General features: G+C 40.5%; 1 protein-coding gene across 1 annotated transcript; it reads left to right on the forward strand.

The window, feature by feature from the left end:
- Window positions 1–358: 358 nt before the first annotated feature.
- On the forward strand, window positions 359–13,294 carry LOC308403909 (glutathione hydrolase 5 proenzyme-like; the record flags this gene model as incomplete). Its single annotated transcript, XM_080893704.1, has 10 exons — window positions 359–371; window positions 6,781–6,958; window positions 7,047–7,201; window positions 7,430–7,576; window positions 7,710–7,840; window positions 8,718–8,893; window positions 9,060–9,151; window positions 12,309–12,415; window positions 12,585–12,695; window positions 12,782–13,294. Coding segments are annotated over 10 exons (1,248 nt in total), but the record flags the coding sequence as incomplete, so codon positions are not given.
- Between the last annotated feature and the right edge of the window lie 4,495 nt (window positions 13,295–17,789).

The raw sequence follows: 17,789 nt of genomic DNA on the forward strand, positions 1-17,789 counted from the left end.
TTATTTTTTCCTTGGTATTCTAATTTCGCCGAAGTTTACTAAACTCAACAAACTTAATATTACTTACCGGGACATTTATTCTGTCCTCATTTTCTTTCACCGAAAAATTGTTTCCTGCAGTGACGTCTTTCGTGCTTGGCTCTCCTACCTTTGCTAACGTGATGCACATAGCGCAGAAGCCGATGCTGCATTCACTTACACTCGGATATCTGAGCGTCACCGTGAAAACATAATCGGACATTTGATATTTGATTGAATTTTATTGTTTTGCCTTTGGGGTGGCACCTGGGGTGGCCAGTCTGGTTGGGGGGGTGGCCTGTGCCCCCCCAGGCCACCCCGCTGGACACGCCATTGCGTGGAGTGGCCGCACGGTGGGCTGTTTATCTGGCATAATGCTAATATTTATAAGGTTTTAGTCTAATCTGCTCTTGGACTCACCTTTATGACACAGCTAATTTATTCTGTACAGGTCACTGCTAATGCACACTGTGAGTCATTCCTCATTCAGCTTTCCTCAAAAAAGCAAAACTGGGATAATATAAAAAGAAAAGAAAAAAGATAAAGCAAACCACTACAGAGGGTTTGGCTGTCAGCAGATATTAAAGACAATGAGTCGGTGTCGTATATGACACTATCAGAATAATCTAGCATAAACACCATGAAATACATGCTCCTTAGTTTCAGAAACAACCAGAGAGATTGAAGTAGTCAGGTTTTTCTCCAAACTGGTCTTAACAGGTCTTTCTCCAAATGATACACAAGATGTAACACAAAGGTTTTAAAGGTGTAGTCAGTTATCTGTAGAGGTATATTTTAAATTCTGCACCTTAATCTGCAAGTCAAACTCAAGATATGAAGGATCATACCTTTGTTTTATCACCTGAGAGGGTTCTTGTCATCAAAGAAGCGGAGGAAAGAGACAGCATGATTGGTGTCTTGTTAAAATGTCATCCTCCTCCTCACCTCTAACCTCATCTACTGAATTAAAGTCAAGACTCTAATACACTAAAGAGTGCACAACTATTCTTATTTAATTATTGAAAATAATAATTATTGGAAAAAAATAATAATAATAAAGTCAGCAACAAAAACCTAAATGATCTTATACCTCTTCAAAGAAATATATAACAAGACCAGAGAAATTCAAATACTGGGTCAAAAAACCCACATTTTTTGTTTGCCAAAGGATAGCTGCTCCACAGTCCTGGGTCCTTTTTGTCATATATGTCATTTCATGATGCACTCGATGTGTTTTTTCTTGGTCAAAGGTTTGAACTGCAGGCAGGCCATTTTAACACCCAGGTACTTCTTCTGTGAAGCCATGCTATTGTAATAGATGCAGCATGCGGTTTAGCGTGGTCTTGCTGAAATAGATGTCAACTCGATGGGAGCACAAGTTGCCTGTGTACACCTTTCAGCACTGGTGCATTGCCAGATGTGCAAGCAGCCAATTCTATAGGCAGTAAAATAATTACATACCTTCAGAGGTTTTGAATTGAGTGTTGATAACAAGCTGCAAAAACAGCAGCACTTAACAACGTTAAAGCCCTTTACTCTTTAGCCCAGAATGCAGGATCCACATTTTCTAAAAAAAAAAATTGATTTGTCTGACATTAGAACAGTTTTCCACTTTGCCTCAGTCCTTGTTGAATGAGCTTTGGCCCATTCAACATGTTTATGTTTAAAATGCAACACCGCCACCTAGGGGAATTTCCAATATTAAAATGCCTTTATTAAATGCATTTGTTAAAAGACAAAAAAGGATTAATAAGCAATTGCAGCCCAGAGAATAATGAAAGGTGACTGTGGTACAGCCAACTCTAATAGACTCTAATCGAGTCTGCAGAGAATGTCCACACATAAGGTCTTCATACAGTATTAGTCCTTTATTTTATCCAGGTAAAAAATCTCATTGAGATTAAAAATTTCATTTCCAAGAGAGCCATGGCATCATGGCAACAAAAGTCAAAATAGACGTACCACATAAGTATATAACATTTAAAAAAATACAATATCCCGTACAAACATGTGAGAAATATACAATAACAGATCTAATTAAGAGCGACATTAAATACAATGACACTGAGTAAAAGAGTTATTCTCTCGTTCCTTTAAGACAGACTTAAACTCCCCCAAGGTAACCAATTCTGATCATTTCAGTTCCTCCTGCAGATTATTCCAGGAAGCAGGGGCAGCGTAATTAAAAGCCTTTTTCTCCAATTCTGTTCTGATTTTTGGGCCAATCAATTGTATGATATTGTGCGAATGAAGGCTGTATTGGTTGTGGTTTTTACACATATAAACACATAAATAAGATGGAACCAGCCCAAGGAGTGTCACGATCTGGTACAGGGATTCAACGCAGAGCGGTAAGGTATCTCCAAGGTGTGGTTTATTTACAGTGCAGTGCAATATATGTACAGTGAAGGGATCCAAAAACTCCGAGGGGAATCACAGGGTAACTCGCTCACGTCTTCTCCGCTCACACTCACACACTTTCCCGTAGCAGGGAGGTCGCAGGTCCGGGGGGGGGGGGGGGGAGATCTGAAGCAGACGAGAAGGCAGGTCACCAACAAATCACAAGTCACGGATATGAAGCACAAGAGCTGTGAGAACACTAACGTTAGGGGTACAATCATCCAGCGACGAGAGGATCTGTGTTCCAGCCTCAAATAGTGCTCCCGGTGATGATGGGTGAGTGTTGTCAGGTGTGTGTGTGGGCCAAGGGCGGGAGCCCACAGTGAGCTCCGCCCAGGCAGAGAGGGAGAAAACAGCAACAGCAATTGTAGCCTTGTGGGGCCGACCGGGCAGGCACGGAGACCATGACAAGGAGAGGTTTATAGATAAAGATCAACCAATGGGAGAGTCTACAAATATGGAAAGATGGACATTTAGCAGCAGCATACAAAGAACAATGATGTACACAATTTCCATAACCAGTAATAAAAAGTAAAGCACAATGGTACACAGTATCCAACCTCTTTAGGTAGTGAGCAGGTGCATTAAAAAATAAAAAGCAGGTCACCAAAATCCATTAAAGGTAAAGAAGTTGCATGAATCAAGTGTTTTCTCATTTGGAGGGAGAAACAGGATTGATTTCTAAAAAAGAAACTTAGTTTTAGTTTTAACTTCGACACAAGCCTTTGAATTTGAGTTTTAAATGACAAATTCTGATCTATAATGATCCCTAGATACTTGTAGGATGTGACCATTTCAATTTCAGTTCCTTGAATTGTTGTAATCTTAGGAGATGTAGCTAACAACTCTTTGCCATTTGAGGATAACACGAACTTGTATTTCTATCGATTTAACACCAACTTAAGTTGGGTTAAATGGGACTGAAAAACATCAAAGGCAGACTGCAGAAATTGCAGGGTTGGTGAAGGAGATGAACAATAGATAATTGTATCATCTGCATAAAGATGAAATGCAGCATTTGACAAATTATCACAAAGGTTGTTTATGTAAAGAGAAAAGAACAATGGCTCTAATATGGAGCCCTGTGGAACTTCTTTGGATACTTGGATACTGGGAGAAAAGAGGAAGTTTGCAGTCCATTGAATCAATGATGTCATTAACCACTTAAATAGCAGCAGTTAGTGTGCTGTGTTGTTTTCTGAATCCTGACTGATGTTGGAAAGAACTGAATTTTTGTCAAAAAAGTCTTTCAGTTGTTCACTAATGAACAGCTAAACTCTGAATCTAGAACTTTTGCTAGAACACACAATTTCGATATGGGCCTGTAGTTATTAACATCTGAAGGATCACCTCTTTTCAGCAAAGGGAGAACACAGGCAGATTTCTGTATTACAGGGATCTCACTTTCGAGAGGCTAAGATTAAAAATGTAAGTTAGTGGTTCTGCTATAAAATCTGCAGCCAACTTAAGACAATAAGGATCAAGTTGATCTGGTCCTGCAGATTTATTTAGATCCAACAGATTTAAAGCCCTGTGGACCTCAAAAACATTTAGTGGAGAAAAACTGAAGGGTTGGACCAAAGATTCAGTTTGAGTGGTTGCAGAGAGAGCCTCCTGTTGATTAAGCTGTTTTAAATCTGGATATAAAGATTCAAATAGAGATCCTGAAGAATGAAAAAGCTCATTAAAGCAGTTTAGAATATCACATTTCTCCATTAAGGTGCAGGAGTCTTTTACGACAAAGGCTGGCATCTCATTTGTAGTTATGTCTCCATAAGAAGATTTTATTATTTTCCAGAATTTCTTAGGATCGTTCAGATGTTTAGTAGTTTTTGAAAGATAGAATTCTGATTTGGCCTTTTAAATTAAGGAAGTTGAACGGTTTCTGAGCTGTCTAAAAATCAGCCAGTCCGCTTCAGATTTGGTTTTTCTGGCCTTAGCCCAGGCAGCATCCCTTTTTTTGAGTAGACTGGAGAGCTGATGTCATGGTCTGGCTGGCAGACCGTGGGGATGTGGGGAAAGGAGGACCCAAAACGCAGACTCTGCGATGCAAACAGTGCTCTTTATTTACAGTGAAAAGCTGTAAACACAATAACTCCCCGTTGCTCCCTTGAACCCCGTGTGCATGCTTCCCTCCGACGTCTGTGTTCGTGCTCCCTGCTGTTGTGTTTCCGCACACCCCGTGCGTGCTGCCTTTCTGGACCACTCTTCCTCCTGCAGGGAAACCATAGAAGCAGCCGTCAACACTAACCCTCGGCAGGTATATACGAACAGCACTGACATATACTGACACACACTAACTTGGTACGATAACTCAATGATCCCACGCCAGTGGGAGCTCCAACATTCTCCTAAGTAGCTCCCCCGACGAGCCCTGGGCCCTATTTCAGGAAGCCGGTTTAGTGCAAACTCTGAGTAAGTATACCCTGAGTTAACGAAAACTCTGGGTTTTCGGTTTCACAAAGCGAGTTTAGATTAATTAACCCTAACCCTAAGACAACCAGTCCCAGTTGAAATCTCCAGCCAGCACAATTTCATTAAAATCTAAAGTAGATCGTTTTTCACTAAGTGAAACTAAAGCCTCACTACTAGCTGAGGGGGGTCTATAACAGCCCACAATGGTAATAAAATAGCCCTTCAAAAGTTAGAGCTTGAGGGCAAGAAGTTCAAACTGTTTACAAACAGATACTGATGATTGGACAGTAACATGGAATTTGTTTTTTACGTAAATTGCAACACCGCCACCCTTTCTGGTGCGGTCGCAACGGAAAAGATTATAGCGCGTTATTGCAATGTCTTTGTCAGTAACCGATTTTGTAAGCCACTTTGCTGATAATGTAAGAATATCAGTATATAACTCTTTCATCCAAATTTTCATGAAATCAAGTTTGGGAAGAAGACTTCTGACATTTAAATGAGTGATACCAAGACCCGTTCAAGCTTTAAAATCACAAGGAGTACTCAAGCATTTGCAATCTGGACCAGGATTAGGTTGTATTTCCAGATAAAAGAAGCAGAAGAACAAAAACATTTTCTTTTCACAGATTTTTTTTGTAGTTTAACAGACTGATTTCTCTTACAGCTCAATCTCTTTGGGTGGTGAGAGAATTGGGAAATAAACCAGTGATATGGAATAAATAAATCAGTTAAATCAGATGGAATGAGATCTCTGCTGATGATCACATTTGAGAAGCTTCTAAAAGATGTAAAATCCCACCTTGTTCCCTTTGAGAGGAGTAAGAAGTATGATTTCCCTTGTTCTGCAGACTGTTCCTGCACCTCATGTAGACAAAAAGCTGTCAATAAAATCAATAAAGGAAAAAAGGCTACTGAGGATAACATGCTGACTAACAGGGGAAAAAAAGGTAGACCCAGTCGACCTGTGGTAGAGCCTGGTTGTGGCCAGATATAGATATAATCGTCGCATTAAACAGCTTCTAAGAGCAAGATCAGTTACTGAATGGGCTGTTCAACAATAGACAGCTTGCCAGAATGCTGTCCCATCTTTCCCATTTTCTGGTCTTCAATTAATGTTAATTCCTCCCCAAGACCAATCTTAACTCTCCTCACAAGTCCATCTTTATCAGTCATTGTTTCTAATTTGGCTAATCTCCACTCGTTCCCTGGCAGATTATCTGTCTGTGGAGGTGAAGCTGGAAATGTTGTGAGATGCTAAAGTGGGGCCAGAGACACAGGCTGCTGTGGATGCACATGTCCCTGTCCCATATGTTCCTGTCAGCAGAGTACAAATGACCTTCATGCATTACTCCCTGATTGTCTATAGTGTGTTGACTTTGAAGGGAAGCTGTGGATCCATATGTAGAATCAGCATAGTCTCTGTTAAGAAGCGTCTTTTGACAGCATTTGAGTATGGGATGGACAGCAATAAGAACTGGGAGTAGTTGGAGCAGTTCACTTGTGGCAGACATTAAAAAATAAAGAAATTAGACATTAGAATATGTGTGAGAAAGATGAATCAAGAAAAGAAAGGGGGCTACAGACAACATTTATTTATATGGCCCAGAGTTCTGTGCTACACTCCTGCACACAGGCTGCATAAACAGTAAGAAAAGTAAATATAAGATATGCTAAATGCTTCTTTGAGCCAGAAATAGTGTAAATATAGTGAAATAAACTTAAAATAACTGTAAGATGCAAAATGTTATCTCTAACATAATCAGTTACAAACACACACATTTCCCTCTGAAATGGAGCAGAATAGAATAGAGTATTTACAAAGCACCAAATTATAACAGACATCATCTCAGATCATTAAAGGTCAGGACCTTACAGTTTACTCAAAACACGAGCAAATGTATGTGGGACTTTCCAGCACTGACTATCCATTATCTATCTAACCAGGTAGCAAATGGATTGGGGTTCCTGGGGAAATTCGAGGTTATGAAGCGGCACACCGGCTTTATGGGAAGTTGCCCTGGGCCGACCTCTTTCAGCCGACCATCAAATTAGCCAGAGAAGGATTCCCTATTCCTTACTACCAAGGTCAACACATCCCACGCATTGGTAACACGTCACTACGGTATGAAAAACACCCACAATGTGATTTCAAAAATACAAAGAGCAAACAATGAATGGTTCAGCTTTATTTCACTGTCTTTGTCTTTTAGGGAGTTATATTTAGATAAAAATGGGAACCTGCTTAAGACCGGTGATACTGTGAAATTTGAGAAACTGGCTGACACTTTGATCGCAAACGAGGGACCAGATGTGTTTTACAACGGAACAATAGCAAAGAATTTAACCAGTGACATACAGAATGAAGGTATTATCAGATGGGTTTCATCCTGCTCTCTTTCTGACCGTTTTCTATGTCTGCCAGGCACAATGATCTAATTACAAATTACAAAAATCTATTGGTTTTGGAAAACTGTAACATGATCCCTCACAGGCTACACTGTGATCTGTCTCGATCCATTCAAACTCTTGATTATGAAATTCATTGTGTTCATTTGTACTCAGCAGAATCATTTGTTTCACTGTTCTTGCTCAGGAGGAAACCTCACACGGGAGGACTTGGAATTGTATGAAGCTAAAGTGACTGATGCGTGGAATATTTCTTTGGGAGAGTATAAGCTGTACTTCCCTCCGCCCCCTGCAGGAGGAGCCATCCTCAGCCTCATCCTCAACATCATGAAAGGTTCCTGATTGTTGCTTCTAGCATGTAGAGTTTGATTCATATAGGAAAATGATCCTTATCAATCTTTACAAATGTGATACACTAAGAATTGATGTTTTCAATCCAAAAAATAATTTTGTTTTTATATTTTTAGGATACAAAATGAATTCAGAACCTAAGACGACTGATGAAAAGATTTTGTTTTATCACCGTTATATTGAAGCTTTAAAATTTGCCAATGAATTAAAGACAAATATCAGCGATCCAAACTTCAGCTCAGATGAAGTAAGTATCTCAAAATCCTACAGATTTGCACCTGCTTTGTTGCATAAAGAATGATTCTATTTAAGTGACTAAACAATTAAAAGTAACAATACCACATCACAAAACACAAAACAAACCGCCCCTTGCCTGCAGCTCATCCACAAACTACACCCCACCACAGTCAGTTTATGCACACTGATAATGAGTTGAGGTTTTTTTGTAATATCTCTGAGTTTTGCACAGTTGGACTTTAGGTTAATTTGTTGGGTTGAGATTGTGACTTTGTGTTAACAAAGTGCTTTTACAGAAGTGTTCACCTTTGTTAATGATCAATCAGGGGCATTTGATTATCAGTACCTGGCTGCTACTTACAATTAAAGTTCTTATAGAAGCACTAAGGGTGAAGAGAACCAGTAGAGTGCTGTAAGAATTTCTTTGAGTCTCAGCATTTTCATTTCAGCATCATTCTGAGCAGTGACGTAGCTTTTAAAACATATACATATAAATACAAGTTTTAAAAGCACATAAACCTAAATTGGCTTAATATTTGTCTTTAATTTAGTATGTATATATTATTGTTATTATTATCTTAGTATTTAAATATAAGTATAATTTTGTGTAATGTGATGTTTTCAGATACTCTGTAGTTCACACAGATGACTGAATTTCAGAGACTCTATCTTTGGCAGTCATATGTTGAGCTTGATCACTAACCAATATTATAACCTCTAGTATTCATTCATTCATTCATCTTACATCAGTGATGGATCAATGATCAAAATTCTGTTAACATTTGGCTCCAATTTTATAAATTTCTTGACAGCAATGTATTTTCTGTAATGTGCATATTTATTTAGTTTTATTAATTCATTTTATTAATTCTCTGTATTTCACACAGATGGCAAAGAAACTGACACAGGATAGCTTTGCAGACAGCAAACGAAGCTTGATCAGCAGCGACAAGACTCGTGATCCTGGCATCAACTTGTATCTGGACAGCATCGGCACCACACATGTATCTGTGCTGGCTGAAGATGGATCTGCTGTGTCTGTCACCAGCAGCATCAACGACGAGTCAGTACCTGCATCATTCTGTTTCACTGCTAGAAACCAGCTATCAGATATTTTTCTTTCTTGAAACTGAAGATTTAAGAGATTATGGAGGAACTTATTTTTAGACTATTTCTATACTACAAAGAGTGTCTTGGCTTTGTAGTTAATTTAGTTTTTTTGTTTACAGATTCGGCTCCGGGGTCCTCTCTCCAAGCACTGGAATCATTCTCAACAACCAGCTGTCTGACTTCTGTGGTAGAGCTAATAGCGTCTCTCCTGGTAAGAGATCAGTAGGATGCTTTTTATGAAATACAAGTAATTAGACGAGGAAGGTGGATTATTTCAAAACTAATAACACAAAGAGTTTAATTTTTTTCCTGAAATTATTTTCCTGACAGGACATATTTCTTTAAGTAATTTCTAATAATGGCAAAATAGTGCCATTGAGGAAATGAGAGGAGAAAATGGCATTTCATAATTCATTGTGACGCATCATATTTTGTTGATCATGGAAAAACTAAACTTGTTGATCATTTCCACGATGTTTTGCCAAACTGAAACACATCATGTGAATTTGGACTAAAATTGCATTTTCTGTTTAATACCATAGCCTGCTAAAATGTTTGAATGTTCAAGAACAGGCACAGTTTTACTACTGCTGTAGTAAAATCTGTTTCCATGTCAACGTGTTGTTGTGTGAAGTTTTTCCTTCACACTGTCACCAAGTACTTGCTCATAAGGGGCTCTTCTTATTGTTGGGGGTTTCTCTCTACTGAAGTGGGTTAACCTTATAATATAAATGTACCATTGTGATTTGACGGTATATGGATATTTATATTCATTTAAAATTATATAGAGGACAGCACACTGGCACGGTGTTGCCTTATAGCATAGGTGTCAAACTCTGGCCCGCGGGCCAAATTTGGCCCGGAGCCTAATTACATTTGGCCCGCAAAGCCATACCAAATTACTATTAGAGCTGGCCTACTGGTATTATACAGCTAATAGATATATTGTTTAGTATTAAGCTTTGTTTGTTCCATATTCAGTTTTTCAGCAAAACGTGTTTGAGTCCATAAGAAAAGATTCATTCTTATATCTGGAGGAATAAATATATTTCAATAAATATTAATGTTAGCCCGCGACTTTGTTCCAGTTTTGAATTTTGGCCCACTGTGTATTTGAGTTTGACACCCCTGCCTTATAGCAAGAAGGCCCTGAGTTTGATCCCACTTGTGTGGAGCTTGCATGTTCTCCCCATGTTTGTGTGAGTTCTCTCTGGGTACTGCAGCATCCTCCCACAGTCCAAAGACATGCAGTTAGTAGGGTTAGGCTAATTGGTGAATCTAAATTGCCCATAGGTGTGAATGCGAGTGTCTCTCTGTGTTAGCGCTGCATCCGGCTAGCGACCTGACCTCGGTTTACCCTGCCTCTCGCCCTATGGTAGCTAGGATTGGCTCCACCACCCCTGCAACCCTGAGAAGGATAAGCTGAAGATAATCGATGGATGAATCTATATATAGATCTATAATATTGATTCAAGTGTGTTCAAGGTTCTGTATAATTCAGTTTGGACATAGCATCATTCAAACATTAATCTAACACACTGACAGAGTCTCAGTAATAGCTGCACTTTGAAAGACATTTCACTTTAGTTTGATACAGATTCAGTAGAGATAACTCACTTGTTGTGTGTGCACTTTCATCATTTGTTGATAAGCATGGGCGGATGCAATTCTAAACTTGTTTGTAGAGCACAGGTGTCGAACTCCAGGCTTTGAGGGCCAGTGTCCTGCAGATTTTACATGTGTCCTTGATCAAACACAGATAAATTACCTCCTCAGCGGCTGTATCCCAATTCAGGGTCTGCAGCCTTAAAGTACGCAGCCTTAACGGTCCACAAGGGCCGCGTAATCAAAGACCGCTGAGGCCGGAAGTGCGAGGCTTGTGAAATGGGACGGTCTAGCCTCCGTCGCGCTGCCCAGGTTGCCTAGCAACCATGATACTAACAGCTGGAAACGTTTCATACAGCTTTGTTTGACAGGAATGAAGGAGAAACCTTTTTGTTCATTTGTTTGTTTGTTTCTACATGAGCTTTGATCATTCTCTGTAAGATTAAGCTCAGGTATTGAACGGCGTATATTTTAAAGTAAAGGCTTTAAAACCAAGTTAGCACAAACGTCACTAATGTCACATAACTTTGCCGACATGTGGCCAACAGTAATGTTTAATGTTCTTCGTTATTAAACATTTGCACATAAATAAGTGACATAATATTCAGTACTTACTTAAAGTTTACTCTTCGGGCGCCCCTCATCCGCCGTTTTTTTTTTTTTTTTTTGGCAAAATTATCGACACCCACCGCCATGCTATGCATTATGGGATATGTTGGGCCACGAAGTCTACACTGCCACATCCTTAAAATTCAGGGAAATGAAGGACGCATTTGAGGGCAGCATTTCGAGCAGCCTTTGAATTGGGACAGCCTTCGTCGCGTCGCTGTGACGTAATCTGTTGGGTCTAAACTCAGACCCTGCTGTATCCAGGACTTATTCCCGTGAAAGAAAAACAAGGCAACAGCGATCAATCGATTTACTTGCAAGGGAGGCCTCGTCGGTATCTCAGAAACGCACTTCGAATCTCCTTACGAGTGACCCCGATGATGGCCTCCTCTCGCTGCCTTTTATTGAAAACGTTCACACAATAAACAATAGTTTACAAACACCTCCCCTCATAACCCCCCTTGGTTACAAAGACAAGGCACTGTATGTGTGTGTTCTCCTGCTGACCAAAAAGGGTCATAAAAGCATAAAAGCAGGAGCAACATCCTTGGTCATAAAGAGGGTAGTCTCCCCCACACCCAATTCATGGTTCACCCTAGATAACAAAGTGAAGCCATACAAAGGGGAGGAAGTTTACCAACATCAAACAGACCTTCACAAGGATGTGCCTGTGATAAAACACTACAGCCCCCACCCAGAACCTCGAGAATCTGGGGAGGGGGGAAGAAATAATTTCTTTCATCACAGAGTTAAAACAATGTAGAGATGGTAAGCATAAAAATGACAAACATTTAACAATTCACTTTAACATAATCGGCCTTAAAATGCGGCCTTTAAGGCTGCAGACCCTGAATTGGGATACAGCCAACATGTCTTGGAGTTCTCCAGAAGCCTGGTAATGAACTAATCATTTGATTCAGGTGTGTTCACCCAGAGTCTTATCTAAAACCTGCAGGACACTGGCCTTCGAGGCCGGGAGTTTGACACCCCTGTTGTAGAGTATAAAAAATTCAGGTATGAAAATACTGCATGAAAATACAGTCACTGATTCGTGTATGAAACATTTGTGTAAATGATTTATGCACAGATATGTGTGTACAGACTGATTTCTGTTTTCTAGTTTTGTCATTCAAGGTCTTTGTTGTATTTCTCAGGGGAGCGGCCTCCCTCCAATATGGCCCCATCTGTGCTGAAGTCTCCGTCGAAGACGCTGGTGATTGGAGGGTCTGGTTCTGAAACGATTCCACCGGCTGTGGCCTCGGTATGTATGCATGGTACACACAAAGGTGCCATTACATATTAAATAAAATAAATTGATGTGGACTGATGCTGGTCTTTGCTGTTAAAGCTTGCATCATAGCAACAAGATTCTTCACCCTAATTTATCCTGTAATCATCACTTTCTCATCTCATTTTTTTTTCTCTCCAAGGCGCTCATGAACCACCTTTGGTTTGGAAAGAGCCTTAAGGAGGCAATTATTACGCCTGTTGTTCTTGTAGACTCTAAAAGTGAAGTAAAACCTGAACCCAAGCTTGAAAAGGTAATTTATTCAATGTATTTAAATGATAAATTAATAAGTTCTACTTCTCTTGTTCCATCTGAGTCTCTCTCCTCTTTGCCCTGCAGGATGTAGTTGATGGTCTTGAAGCTAAGGGACATAAAATAGCAAAATTCTACAACACAGTTAACGCTGTGGAAAAGGCGGGCAGCTGTATCTCTGCATGGTCTGATGAAAGGAAAAAAGGCAAAGCTGCTGGTTACTGAGACCAAGAGTCAGTGATGTCAGTTATACAGCATGGTCTTAAGGTTATGGACACTGCTGTAGCTACAACATTGGTAAATCTATATTCGTCTGTTAACTGATAGATCATTCATGCTTTGCTCATGTGTATAAAAAGTTTGTAATATTGAAAACATAATGCAACGATCAGATCAGTTAAATCCCAAATTTCATGCAAAAATGTGCAAAGATAGCACTGTAAAAACTAGAAATGTAATTTTTTTAAAAAGTAGGGATTGCTGTTGATATCCGCCTCAATTTTTTTACAATCAATATGACCTTCTAAATATTTGTTTATTTTGGGTTTTGATACATATAGAATTGACTAAACAAGGAAACAGCTTTCAGGTCAAAATGTGAAGCCCATGCCTGTTTCTTTGACCTGCATTCTTTCTAAAAGCAGGCCAGCAGGTTGAGACTGACTGCAGAAATCTTTGGTTATAGTAAACAATTCATATTTTCAAGTCTCATCAAATTCATGTTTACTTTGTAGATTTTAGCCCACTGGATAGTCCAGAAGGGAGATAAAGTAGGGTACACTTTAGGGCAGACCTAAGTTATCTATCAATTGATTTGTAGTTTAACCCCCCAGCCCCCACCCAATGTTTTTTATTATTATGTTTTTATATTTAGTTTTCATATTAAGATTTTGAGCTTCATTAATCCTGCTATGTTTTTGCTCTTATAAAGTGTGGGTAATTCTGCTGATGTGCTCAGGGTAAAAGTTAATCTGACAAGCAGTTTGTGAGGCAGGTTTTCTTTTTACCTCAGTATCTGTCTGAGCTCCTGTCTGTTTATGATTAATAAAGTATTCTGATTGTTTCAGGATGACCTGCCATTATTCAATGACACATCTGCTTACCTGCATCTTTTGCTCGTTTCTCCTCCTCTTCTTTTCTCTTTTTTCTAAACTGAGGACCTGATGGCTTTGAACTTTTCTTGTCCATCTTCCATTGGTTTTAATTTTGCACTCCAATATGAACACCCATCCCCCAACCCAAGGATCACCACAACATGATCTAACACACCTACACCTTAGTTCACAGATTCACTTTGTCTAGGGTGCATTTCTGAGATTTCACACAACCCAGGATTCAAATCATGAATACATAATGGGCTTGGATTTACAACATTATAAATGAAATGTGCTCTATTTGGAAGCAGCCGGCCCCCTCCCCTTTCGACGGCTTGTGTGTGAGACTTTAAATCATCAAACTATAAATTTTAAACTGTTATTGATCCCTTTACCCCTGGTCCTAAAGTGTACATTTGTTTTCTTACTCTTCTTATATATATTGTTTGTTTACTTGCACTGCTGTAACTGGAGCCTTGTCGTCTCGTCTCTCTATATACTGGACTGTATGTAGCGGAGATGACAATAAAGTTTACTTTGACTTCAGCAGCGAGCAGGCGCAAATTATAAATCTGTATCATGATGTCTGGTGTGTTTGTGTTTGTTGGTTTGTTTTTATTTTGTTTTACTTTGCGAGATGGTTATTAGATGCTGCTCCAGCCGGTCAGAAAATCCCCCGCCGCCCCGCCCTCTCCTCTCTGCGCCGCAAGCAGCAGGCGCACCTCGCAAACGAAGGGCGCCCTTACTCCCAGCAAATGGGCGATAGAAAACCGATCGGTGCCTGTACCATTCCCAATATGCGCTGGCTGACGTCGGGGCAGCATGAGTACGAGAATTTTTATTTTTTTTTGCCGATGCCCGTGATGCCGCCCCCCACCACGATGCCGCCCCGGGCAACTGCCCGTGTCGCTCCTTATCTAAAACCGCTACTGATTGTAACTGACTGTAAAAAGTCAGCACAACGAAAATAAACAACATCTAAACTTGGATTATATCTGACCCAGATAGACTGCAGTTCATAACTTCTTACCTGAAGTTCAGTTCACCGCCTTGGGTCTCTCCTCCTCCTGTATATCCTGAGTTATTTTTACACATCGACCAGCATCTGGCCAATCCACCACCTTTCATTGTTTATACCGTTACAAAAAAAAAAAAAAAAAAAAAATCATCGGCCCATAAAAATTAAATATCAAATCGGCCCACCGGGCAAATAAATGCCCGCTGGCCAGTCCAGCTATGGTCGTGCCATTATTTAACCCTTCGCGTGCCAGCTGTGGCACGTGTGCCCAGGGTTGCCAACCCCTGTAGTAGAGCAATCTCAAGATGATGGGCCGAGGAGGATCACTTTGTTTGGGACGTTGGCGATTCACTCTATGTGCTCGATCGATAAGTAGCTTCTCCTCGAGAGATAGCGCCTCTGCCAAAAGTTGCGAAACAAACTCCCTCTGTGCCCTCTGGTATTCCCACGATTCTTACATTATTCCTCCTGGAGCGTGCCTCAAGATCTTCACATTTCTCATCTAACTTCTTTAACTCTGTAGACAAACGCTCCACAGTGGCCTCGAGAGTGCCAATGGTGTCAGAGTGGTTTGAGGCACAGGCCTGCAGTTCAGTTAAAGTGTTATCATGCCTGGCCACATCGCTTTTTATGTCCGAAATTGAGGCCTGGATGCTCTGGTTCAAGGATGATATCTCGCCTCTTATGGTGGTAGAAATCTCTAATCTGCGAGTGTCCAGTGTAGCGCACAATTCAGACTTGATGGAATTTATCTCTGAACGTAAGCTAGTTATAGCGGTTAGTAGCGCTTTATTCGACGGCTTGCATTCATCCTTTTCCAGTGCAGGCGGGGGGGCGCACCAGACCAGAGTCTGAAGAGGCTTCGAGGCCTACATCGCTCGCATCGTTCTTCTTAAGTTTGGGCTTCACCATTGTCGAGAGGCTCCATGAAATATATCCACAGTAATCAATGGAAATGTGCTATATAAATAAATTTGACCTTGAACTTTTTAGTTGTTTTATGTGTTTTACTGATAGGAATAGATAACCTGGACTTAAACTGGATATGTTTTGTTTTGAAACTGTCAGCTTTGTGTACAATAAATTCTTTTCTTCAGTTTTTAATGTCTGCCTTGTTTTTATTGTTGGATTGCATCCAAATTTCCCTTATGGAAATCACAAGTCGGAAACTTTATGAAGCTGCAGAAGCTTATAGAAAAGAATGCCGTTCAAAACACACAGGTCACATGATCACAACTAAATCAAACGCTTTGGTGCACTTCACCCCAGTTTTAACTGATGAAACAGTTTTTCAGATAATTGTCTACATAGAATCACTGTCTGATGGATTAAAAACCTTACATCCTCTGTGGGTTTGCTGTGTAGGACGACATGTTGATAGCAGGTTGAAAAGCAAAAGATGCACAACATGGTCTACAGGTACTCCCAAATGGAAGGACCTGCTATCCATGTATGGATGGGGGCTCATCTCTGTTTATGCACCAAAGAAACCTCAAGAATTGTTTGTCTTTGGAGAGTAGGCACACCTGGTGAAACATGCCCCTACATCACTGATGCTGTGCTCCTTGAAGCGCACTCCAACCGGGGAAGGACTCAAGACAGGCAATAGAGTCTTGTTCAAATTAAGTTCCTTGTAATGAAAGGAGCAGTTCAAGACCATTCTATTTTTGCCATTGCGCTGGACCATGTGATGAAGTATTTACCATCTCTCTTTGCTCTTGGGAGGTAACATCCGGTTGCAGTTTGGCTACAACACCACAGCTTACCAGTTTTTCAATTTCTGCATTGTTTGCAGCACCCATTGCTTAGATGTTTCTCTATACTCTTATAGTTTGGCAATATTGCCTCTTGGGTTGCTTGGAAAAATGGCATATCCTTTCTCCTCAACAAGGGTTTGGCATACCGGTACAGTATCTAAAGGGCTTTCTGATCCTCCTTGGACATTGTTACCTCCTTTTCACTTTTTTATGGTAGAATGTCAACTTGCCACTGTTTTTCAACACGCCTCTGAAGCTCAACAGATAGGGGGCTGCAGGAGGCACAGTTGCAGCTCTAGCTGTGACTCAAGAGTCTTTGCTGTGTCTTGCAGTGTTCAACCCTTGCAGCTGTCCCCCCTAGTGATTCAAAGTGCACAGGTTCTGCAGGGTTTATAAGGTGCAGCTGCGAAACTTGGCTGAAGGTTTGTAGGCGTAAATACTCGAGAAGTCTGTAGATTGCTTGAGGAAAGTAGCTGGATATGAATGTTGAGCTAAATCAAAACGCTAAGTAGTGAAGGCATGAAATATTTGCTAGTTCTCATGGAAAGGTCCTCAGGAGTGCCTGTTAATCCTAGCTGCTAAGCTGAAGATGAACGTAGCATGGTGCAGTCAGAGCCATCATGCAAGACAGCATAAGTGTCCAGTGTCATGTCTCCATGTTTCAGTAGGACTTTGATCACTTTAAGCAGAACACAGGAGAGGTCTGAAGGTTTGTCTAGTTGGAGGACTTCGGTGGCAGAGCTCACCAGGAAAGTACCTTCCTTCACACTCTTGATGTTGACCTCATGTAGGATCCCGAGATGTTTGACTTGATGTATGGTGCACACTTTCTTCAGGTTGCACTGTACTGCTAGATGTGATCTTTCACATCACCAGCAATGTTGGTTTGTCTTAACCCAGTCTATGATTTGAACCTTATCAAAGGATTTGAATGTTAGTCCTCTGTATTGCAGTATGGACAGTAGGCTTTCAGTGGGCCTTTCTTGCTCTGAGCAGACGATTTGCAGTTCAGTAGCTCAATAGACTGCTTTGCCAGCAGATTCTCTGTGCCATGGAGTATAGTGGCTGTGCGTGTTACTGGCTTTGACTCTTTCAGGTGCTGATTTCTGGATGGTCCTCTCTCTGTCCTTTTGCTATAAACTTACCAAGTATCTAAATGTTTCCATGTTTTCAGCTTCAACCAGTCACATGTGTCTCCAAAACTCAAACCTCATTTCAGCTGGCAG

The sequence above is a fragment of the Rhamphochromis sp. 'chilingali' genome (assembly GCF_963969265.1).
Source record: "Rhamphochromis sp. 'chilingali' genome assembly, chromosome: 10".
In the NCBI taxonomy this organism is placed as follows: domain Eukaryota; kingdom Metazoa; phylum Chordata; class Actinopteri; order Cichliformes; family Cichlidae; genus Rhamphochromis; species Rhamphochromis sp. 'chilingali'.